The sequence below is a fragment of the Hibiscus syriacus genome, unplaced genomic scaffold (genome assembly GCF_006381635.1).
Source record: "Hibiscus syriacus cultivar Baekdansim isolate YM2019G1 unplaced genomic scaffold, ASM638163v2 tig00111141_pilon, whole genome shotgun sequence".
NCBI lineage: Eukaryota > Viridiplantae > Streptophyta > Magnoliopsida > Malvales > Malvaceae > Hibiscus > Hibiscus syriacus.
Window position 1 is genome coordinate 70,618 of NW_024062996.1, and position 10,799 is coordinate 81,416.

The 10,799-nt window shown below is 34.5% G+C and overlaps 1 protein-coding gene across 1 annotated transcript; it reads left to right on the top strand.

Moving 5' to 3' along the window:
* Positions 1–10,244: 10,244 nt before the first annotated feature.
* On the top strand, positions 10,245–10,799 carry LOC120154657 (auxin-responsive protein SAUR50-like). The gene has a single exon (XM_039166328.1). It carries the CDS (start codon positions 10,403–10,405, stop codon positions 10,754–10,756), a length of 354 nt encoding a protein of 117 aa, XP_039022259.1. The 5' UTR covers positions 10,245–10,402; the 3' UTR covers positions 10,757–10,799.

Here is a 10,799-nt window from a genome sequence, read left to right on the forward strand (position 1 = left end):
ATTGCGTTTCCTTTTTATTTAATACATGTTTTATTTGTATTCCTTTGTTTTTTTTATATAGTTTTCATTTCTTTGTTTGTATGTTTTTTTGCTATTCATGCATATATGTATATATACATTTATTTAGTATTTTTTTCTTTTCCTTTATCTATCTTATTTATCATTAGTTTATTTGTATTGTCTCCTCTTATTTGTATCATTGGTTTTGTGGTTGTTATATCTTATTTATTTTCACCCCTCCAAACGTAACGTTTTTTAATGGCCTTCATTCAATTAATCAAGGGTAAGTAATTTTGGATCGTTATTTTACCTTTTAATTTAGATTTATAACTTTCTTAATTAAAGACAACTGGAAATTAAGTAGTACCGAAAGGGCAGTTCAAGGGTGCTAACCCTTCCTTGACTGTAACCGACTCCCGAATCCGACACATCTTTGGTAAGACGCAGATCAGGTAAGAAATGAGGTATCCGATCTACCTATTTATTTTTAAATAAATGATCGGTGGCGACTCTAACCCAATCAATTTAAGTCGAAGCCCAACTCCGGGTCCACCCGAAAGACGGTTGCGACACCAACAAACGCAAATCAGAGCCAAACAAATCTAATTTAAGAGTAAAAAAAGAGAAGATCAAAGAGATAACAAATGAATGCCATTTTAATCATTCGTGATGACATTAAATCCAATCATAAAAAATGACAAAAACGAGCAAAAACATATTATTAACATCATGTAAACTCATCGTACATTTAAAAGAACATTCAAAATCATTAATCAAACGAATTATGTCTCACCACTTACGAAATCTAGCACATGTAGTAAATTAAACTAAAATACGAAGTGACATGGGATGCTCCCATGCAGGATCGATGGTGAAATATATATATATATATGTGTGTTAGCAAAACAAGTATTTACTGGTCTTCTACATGTCAATAAATATCATAATCAACAAAGGTTATATAATATGTACATTGATAATGGTTTATATTGCATCATAAGGTATAATGATTATTTAAAATGTTAATATGAATCAAGCGACTTTAGTTGTTCACGATAAAAAACACAGCTTAATTCACAAATAAAAATTCAAAATAATACATCCATGCAAGGTTTATACTAGGAGAAAACATTACTTCTATGAAAACAAGTTCTTACATACATACATACATAGGAGTAAATATGTAACACCCCAATTTAGGGGCTAAATTTAAGAAAATATAAATTGGTGGATTTAATTTGGTATTTTGAAAGAAATAAGGGATTAAATTGTAAAATTTTAAAGTTGGCAGACCGTTTTATGAAGTGCAGGAAGTTCAGTGGCTAAACTCTTGGTTTAACCATTTTTAAATATGAGATGTTATAAACCTCAATCCCCCGTATGTTTTCTGGAAAATTTTCCAGGTTTCCTCTCCCATTCTCCCTACTTTCAACTCCGATCTACTCGCCGTCCGACCTCCAAACGACAAGCCGAAACAACCATCGTGTTCGTTGTCAACCGAGGAACAAAACCCCTCAAACCTTTCGTCGTGAATCATCGCCGTTCGTCGTGAATTTCAGTCGGAAGTATCGTCGGTAATAACTCGGTTTTAGTTGGTTTTTCATCGATTCACGACGATCGGGTCATCCGTTTACGACACCTCCCACACCATCGTGTTCCTTGTGCCGTTCCGAGTCCACCGGTGTTCTCCTTTTTCTCCGGCGGCGGCGGCGCGTTGGGAGGTGAACCGGTCAAACTTCCCGATTTGTTGAAATCGAGCTCTCCGCCGTTCAAAATTGTGAACCGAGCTTTGTAAGTATCTCGAAATCGCTCAAAATAATTTTTAGAAATTTTTCCGGGAAAAGTGACCGGTTTGAACCGGTTTTGGAACTGTTTTGACCGGTTTGACCGGTCACAACCCGACCCGACCCGTTGACCCGACCCGACCCGTTTACCCGACCCGTTGACCCGACCGACCCGTTGACCCGACCCGTTGACCGTTGACCCGTTGACCGTTGACCGGAGTTGACCACTGTTGACCAAAACTTTGACTGGCTTTGATCGGGCATTAAACGACCTTTGACTTCAACCGAGTATACCTATCCTGACATTTTTCGACGTTCCAAATCCGATTCCGCTGTCCGTTTTTCGAAATTCGAACCCGAAGGCCTCGAAATTGTCAGTCAAACCCGTTGACTTTGATTTTGACCAAAAATTCCAAATTTCTGAAAAGTCATATTTTATGCTTTCGACGTCCTGAATCCGAATCCGAAGTCCGTTTCGCCAAATTCGAACTCGGTAAGCCATCTTTCACTGATTTATCACCTGATTCGATCCGTTTATCGTAATTAAGCTCCGTTTCTGATATAATTTATGTTGATATGTATCTGAGGAATTATTGGAAGTTGAATTGAAGATCAAAGGCGTTCGAATGGAATTTTTATGGTCGATCAGTATTGCACGGAAATCGAGGTAATACTTTACTACCTCTTTATGCTTTATAGAACATGTTGGTATTGGTAAATGCATGAATGGAAATGTTTGGTCTCATATGTGTAATTAATGAAGTTCTACACTCGATCTGAATACGGTAAAAAGGTTCAGTAATTGATTATGGTTCAGATGACTTTTATAAGAAATTAAGGGATTGCTAGAATTAAATTACAAGTTATGTGCTTAGTGGTAAAGAAATCAACCTGGATCTGTAAATTATAATTTATTTCATCAAAGGTTAAATGTTAAAGGCATTTGGATGTGAATTTATGAAAATACTCCGGTAGGGTAAAATTACGAAAATACCCTTGTGTTATAAAAAGACAAGATTGGAATATGGAAGTTAGATAAGAGGATTTTACAGACATATTGATCTGATAAAAATATTGATGTGCATAAGAAATGATAGTTATACGTAGACATTATGGATAACCGGTTTTTAACCCCAAGAGGGTTTATGCAAGATACTAGAAGTGTGTTAAGGGAATTATTTCAAGATCAGAGATTGTTCAAGAAAGCAATTAATCATAGGATCTCTAAATTATATTATTTTCGTTAAGAGCTAATATCGAACTTATCTGGTTAAGAAATTACGGAAATGCCCTTAAGAGGTAGAATAGTCTGAGATGACTCTGAATGAGAAAATACTTAGAGGATTCATACTTAACTCGATTAAGTACGGATTTAATTGTTAAGATCCCGACTTAGTGCAGGAAAATTTATGATATTCCGTTTGTAAAGTCTGAGAAGACACTTGACCTGAAAATATTCGAATAATGAGTAAATACTGGAAGAGTAATTTATCGGGGGTATTCTGCTGTCAGAATTGTTCGAAAGGACTGAAGTAAATGATAAGATTGAATTAAATAATAAGATCGGATGGAAGGAAAAGATTGAAATACCGTGAATCTGTAAAATGACCAAAATACCCCTGTAATAGAAATGACCCAAGAATATCACCAAGCTCAGGAATGATTGAATATCCTCGAGCTCTGAAATGAATGGAATAAAACTGAACATCAAAATTACCAAAATACCCTTATGGCCTAAATTAAGTAAATGTCTTGGATTAATTAAGGAATCCAAGTAAGATAAGTATTGGACTACCTTTAAAGGTAATGGAAAACAATTTAAGTGAGTAGATCAACCCTAAATCTATGTCAATACCTGAATGATATAGATATTACTGGAATGCGTGTTCGTCTTCTTAAGTTTGGCTCGATGATAATTTTGGAAGTATTCAACTCAACTCAACTCTAGATCGCATTCAGTACTATGAATTGGACGTTTGTTAGTCAAATCAACCATGAAGACCAATCGAATGGAATGGAAGTACAACATGTATCTAAAATTCAGTAACGTCTAAATTACTCTGAAAAACCCCGAAGTAACTGGAATGGATTTGACTGCTAAATAAGCTAAGTAACCTCAATGATCGAGGATTAAGTAAGTGAATTGGATAAGTCTGGAAATTCTGATGAGTTTATAAGATGTACTGTCCTTATGGAACATGAACTACAAATCAAACACGTCAGTATTTCATGATATCGTGGAAGCTTGGAAATGAAATAAAGATCATTGGAAGATCTATTCAGCGATGATTCTGAAGGTGATCTATGAACAAGAATTTGTGGTATAAAAAAGTAACTACCCTGGAAGGGAAATGAATTGACCAGTGGATATAAATTGTTAAGGTTCTGAATCTTCGTTATCAAGTTGTTCGATTATCCGATCAATTGACATGGATACAAAGGATTCTGAATACCCTTCTGATTACGTACAACTTCTGAAAACTGTCCGAATAAGATATGATCCTGATAATTCACATTCTGAATAACTGATGATTCTGTCAGTTAATGAACTCTTCCAATAGTGATTCTAAATTTCAACATTCTATCGGTAAACTAAAGATTTGTGTTTCTATGCCCGATAAGATTATCCTGTATCTCTAAATAATATTTGGAAACTCTAGTGTGTCCCTTACTTATATGAATATTTTATCTGATTTCTGATTTGAATTATGTTTTGACATCTGATCTGAAATCTGTTCTGATTCCTAACCTGGATTCTGTTATGATATCTGATCTGAATTATATTTTGATTTCTGATATCTCCGTTTACCGACGGAGAAATGTTTTATCTGGGGGTTTATTGTTGGAGGAAGATTATCTACAGACTCCTCGGCTTTGTGCTCAGGGTCTAAATGGCATGTGCGGTTGGGTGTATGGTTCTGGGGAACCTACACATTTATGATGTGAACGGATGGGGGTATATATATATATATATGTTTTAAAAGATCTGTATCTTTTTACTGAATTTTTCGGGAACACACTAGAAAACCTATTCTGAACTCCTGAACTCAATCATCCAAATTATTTATCTGAACTGAAAGCTCATTGTCCGTTAGCACCTGAAATATCAGTAGGATCCCTGCTCAGTATAAAAATCTGTAAATATCTGAACCAATAAGGAAAATATGTTTATCTGTATCTGCACGTTTTCCAGCATCATATGGTAGTTCTGTATTACTGAGCTTTTCGAAGCTCATTCTATTACTCACCTTTTCAGGTTAAAAGAATTGTACCAGTGCATCTATCGACTTCAGTAAGGGAGTTTTTCCGGCGTTGTAGCAGAGTATGGTACATGTGATTAGGGGGCATGTAATTGTATTTTGATTTATATACGAGTCTGGAAATATGTTTTATTTTTAAATAGTGACAAATGATTTTATAAGTTTACATGTTCGGATAAAAAAAATTAAATTTTCCGCTATTTTTACAGTGGGTCGCTCCGGTGGCCCTAATGTGACTTCCCGGATCGGATAGGGCTACCCTTATCGGTCTGTGGGGGTTACAAAATATATACGATATTCACACACCATGCATGACACTTGGTGGTATCCACTTCAGTCATCATCATCAATATCACCACTAACTGCCCCAATCATCGTACTTTTGTCTAGGAATTTGTGGTGGTTGTCTATGTTTTTCTCGACTGTGCTACTCGTCCTTGCTTCAACAGCTTTTCCTTTCCCCACATAATGCCGGTGTTCCTGGTCGTATATTCAGCCGAGCATGGCTCTCCTGGGACTTGCCATGCAGCTATAACTCACCATCATCAAAACCCCAAATACCACCATAAGCTTCAGCTTCATGCTGCTCATGTGTTCAGTTCATGCTCCATGCTGCTCGTATATTCATTTTTAAATGAATTGGAGAATGGGGAGTCCACCCAATAAAGAAAGGAAATTGAGTGGAAGATATTTAAATAATTTTAATTAAGAAATTGTTTTTAATACCGCTATGAATCCATACTGATAGATGGGTGAAATTTTGAATATATTAAGAAGCCTTGATGGGGAAGTTCCACTTTTGAAGTGGAAACATAATGGATACAATAAAAGTCGATGAATCAATCATAATTGTCATTCATGTTTTAGTTGCTCTCTGATGTCAAATACTCAAATCATAGATGACAAGGTCTCTTGCAGTTATGAAAAATGCTATAAAAATGTAATATTTTTCGGTTACAATCTAGATCGAAAATGTTACGAAGAAGATAGCATTTTTGGCATAACATTTTTGGTTGCAAACTATTCAACCTAAAAAGTTGTGCTCTTTATAAGATTATCCGTTGCAACCGATTTTTAGTCTTATAATTAACAAGTTGTATTTTAGAATTTCCTTTAAAAATTGGTGTGGTTGGTTTCACCGGTTATTCAATAAATTACTAACTTAAAATGTTGTTTACGCCAATTTAAAATTTATACATTTTGATAATATTTTCGGTTGCAACATAAAATGTTACCTAAGTTTCAAAATTGATTCAAACTTAATATTGAGGATAATGTTCTAGGTTGAAACCATAAATGTTATCCCTTTTACATTATTTGTTATGATTCTGGTAACATTTTCGGTTGCAACCTTAAATGTTACGTACATAGACCAACCTAAAATATTAAATGTTTATAATAACATTTTTTGTTGCAATCTAAAATATTACGTTAGTTTTTAAATTACAGGAAACTTAATTTGAGGGTAAAGTTCTATGTTACAATCGGAAATGTTACTTCTTTTACATAGTTTGTTATGATTTAGCATAACATTTTAGGTTGCAACCTAAAATGTTAATCCAAACAACCTAAAATATTATACGTTTTTTAACATTTCCGGTTACAAATGAAAATGTTAAGTGAATTTCTAAACAGGTTCAAACTCAATTTTATAAATAAAAAGGAGCTAAAATGATAGTTGGACGACTAAATATATAGTTTACCCTAAAAAGAATAATTTCAGCCAACTTATAACATTTTATGTTTTGAGTGCATGTACCCATGCTAGATTAGTTGATGAAGGTTGATCCCCATGGTTAATGGATATGACATTGAGTCACTCAAAACAAGCAGCATACAGTTTGATAGATTCCTCTAATTGGCCACTCCAAATTTAATTCATAGCTGTTTATACACAGAATGCCTTTTACTTATTATTATTATTATTATTTTGCATTATGGCACTTTGCTAGGTTATGTTTATGATGTCCTTATATTTGATAATAACAATACTTTCTCTTTTCTATTATTTTCTTCTTCTTGTCTCTTCTCCCAAACTAGAGAACTTGGAGGAAAGACTTTATTTTCTTCTTCATCGTAATCCCATCCAAAAATCTAAGATAAGATTGATGATCCTTGAATTATGAGCTCTAAGATGAGTTCACCATCTTCTTCAATAGTGGACATAAACTTATTTGAGGTTTTGAGAGGGTTTAAGCTCCAAGAGTTTTCTCCCATGAGTGTCTAGATTTCTTAAAGACTGATTTTTCGTTGGACGAGTTGTAATCATTCTTTTGATGCAAGGAACGTCTTGGAAGCTTTAGTTTTTTGGGAGAGGTGCAAGACTCCCAATGAACAATGTCAAGGAAAAGTTGGTTCTTAAATGAACTATACATGTATTTGGGTTGCTTAGAAGTTAAGGTAACACACTCTAACTCTTTCTTTTTACTTGTATGTCATTTATATGCCATTTGCTTGCTTGTATTAGGTGGTGAAGCATGCTGGGGCTTAAGTGCTTATGGATTTGTTGTTGATGTTTTTGACATTAGAGTGGTGTAAAAATGATGTATTATGACTCCCTAATGACTTCCATAAGCTTTATTAATAAATTTAAACCTTAAAACAAGTGTTTAGGGTGAGTTTGGGGTGTTTCTCGAATGAAACAATGAATTTATTGGTTGTGGTTTAGATACCAAATGAATTGGGCAAAATCTAAACATTTTGCAAGGTAGTATCGATACCTTGTTTTTGGAGTATCGATACTACTCCTTTGATATCGATACCAACCGAGGGCTTGATATCGATACTAGGGTATTTTTTGACACTTTGAAACTTTATTTGGTATCAATACCCCAAGGATGATATCGATATTGGAGGATTGGTATTGATATTGAGAGCATTATAAGAGGATTTCGAGACTATTTTTGGTACCAATACTCAAGGAGAGTGTCGATACTAAAGGCTTGGTATCGATGTTGAGAGCATTATAAGAGGATTTCGAGGCGATTTTATTATGTCAATTTGAGAACTCTTTTATGATACTCGTGAATCGAGAAGAGCAGGATGGACTAAGAGGGGAGTGGGTGGACGTGATCGCACCCCTCTAAAATTTTTAAATTATCTTATATTTTAATTTTTCGTATTTTCTATTAATAATTTATTTTTGTCCTTTTAAAATCTTATAAATTCGTCATTTTTTAAAATTTTATAAATTCATCTATCCAATTTAAAATATTGCGTTTGAACTTGAAAAACAGCACAATACGAAGAGAAAGTGAAATAAAAATAAAGATGGAAAAACAATATTTTTAACTTGTGGAATTAATGGGAAGCATGGGAGAAGCTATGGAAGGTAGTTGAAAGGAAATCAAAAAATGGTTTAAAGTAAATAATAATATATTAAAAGGGGACACAAAGGGAGAAATGTAGGGTGAACATTTGATCCATATCCGATAGATTCTGACTCAATTCAATTTGATAGGATTATTTTTTTTATATAAAAAAATAGGTTTAAATCAGATTAGATCAAGGTTTTTAAGAATCATGTCGAGTCAAGTTGAGATATATGGTAAAAAAATATAATCCAATATAATATTATAATTATCTATTATACATTTAAAGATAATTACAATAATACTCTTTTGTATATTATTTCTCATTATATCCTTATTTTATCAGGTTGGATCAAATTTTAATTTAAAATATTAAATCAAGGTCTAAATCTTGCAGAATCTTCCTAAATTAAAATTGAATTAAATATAGATAAAATAATTATTTTTTGAGCCAACTTCAAATAAACCAAAATCTGACCCGACCTAATCAAGCAGGCCAAGACAGCTAAGAAAACCACAAGGAGCCTGAAAAGGAAAACTACGAGGATCGAGAGAGAAGGGAAGTCCAATCAAATCATTGGACTATTCATTCATAGGAGCATGGCAACAAGTGTGACCGACATACCGGTATAATTCGTTTGCTTTGGTTCTGATTAGGCATTTAAAAACAGATTGGTCTGCTTGAAATTTCATCTTAAATGAATGGCTTATTCATTCACATACCATAATTTTACCTAGGGATATGATATTTATAATATATACAGAGTTTTACTTTAATAATTTTTCAAATATCCACTCCAAATTCCAACGAAAACACTAAAGCTGAGGGGAAATGGAGTCCACAATGCGATTAACTCGAGCTTGTCTGCAAAACCATTGGCAGCTCTACTAGAACGATGTGTACAGTTCAGGGAATTTTTTTATATCTCTTATTGCCTTCAGACAAACGAGTACAGCACATAACGTCTTCAGGGGATGAACCCTTTGCTGGCCTTTTCAATCATCTCTGTGACAGAAACCTAAGAGAGAGTTATCTTCACTTGTCTCTGTCAACGTAACCAATCCATATTTCTCTTTCTTTTGTTTATTAATTTTCTTGCCAAAGTTCATATAAGTTCATCAAATCCATTAAAAAATAAATGCGGGGATGTTTTCAAGCAAAAAGTGTCGATTAAACTATTGGTTTGGTAGGTAAAATATGGAACCAAAGAAATCTTATGGAATGTTTCAGTCTATAGAACCAATTTCCATTCTCTTTGCTTTACCTGTATTTTTTCCCCTCCACTGATCTCTGGCAAAGACCAAGTTGTTTCTCTCCAGCCATTGCTTACATGCATGCACAGACAGAGAAGCAGAGGCAAAAGCTTATCCCGAATCCATCTGCAGAACATAATAGCCCAGAAGAGAGTATAATAGTTTATGTATTATATTTCATACATTACAACAGAGGGTGTTATTAGATGATAAAGGGCTTTCTTGATTATATGAATCAATGAAAAACTCTTTTCACTCTGGGTTTGAGGCAAGCATTATGTATATTTAATATTTGAAGATATCCATTAATGCTACTAACATTTAAATAAATATCAACAAACTGAAAGTGGGGGGATCGCACTTCGCCCAAGAAGCTTATCCCATCCCTCTTTCATATCTTATCTTTTTTCCCCCACTCTTAACTTGTGGGGTCTTAACTTCGAGAACTTCGAAAGATCACCGATCAAGCTCCATCCTTTCTCTCTCTAAGTTCATGTCTGACCTTGCAACCAATAATTTCGTATAGCTTTTTCATATCATGGGATGCATGTTCGTACACTTTCGTATCAAGCCACCCAACTGCTATAAAAAGGAAGGACATATACCATCTCATTATTCATACATCTGAGCGTTACTAAAACTACCACTAATACATAAAAATCTACCATCTCAGTATTCATACATAAAGGCACTGTCTCATATAGTCCTTTCAGTTCCACCCGAATCTCGGTTTCAGATTATATGCAAGTTCTTTTCCTCCCATCTACTGTCTATGTTGGCATATTACTAGACAATGAAGGGGAAATTTGTAAAGGCATGCATTACCAAATGGAGGAAGATGGGGAGAAGTGTCATACCTTGTGGCAGTTGTGAATACTGTTCTGAGTGGGCAAAGTGGCGGAGTTCAATGCATGAAGAGGGCTCAATCCCAAGAGATGTGCCGAAAGGTCACTTAGTAGTATATGTTGGTGAAAACTACAAGAGGTTTGTAATCAAACTCACCTTGCTCAAGCATCCACTGTTCAGGGTGTTGCTAGATCAAGCTCAGGATGAATATGATTTTACCACCGACTCCAAACTCTGCATTCCTTGTGATGAAAGCTTCTTCCTCGATGTTGTACGCTGTGCTAGCTCTCCTCGAGATTGAATACTCTCCCGGTGTCCAATGGAATTTATGCTAGAAGCTTTAT

Bases quoted from the DNA above. Each gene is read 5' to 3' on its own strand.
- LOC120154657 (XM_039166328.1), top strand. From the start codon at position 10,403: ATGAAGGGGAAATTTGTAAAGGCATGCATTACCAAATGGAGGAAGATG.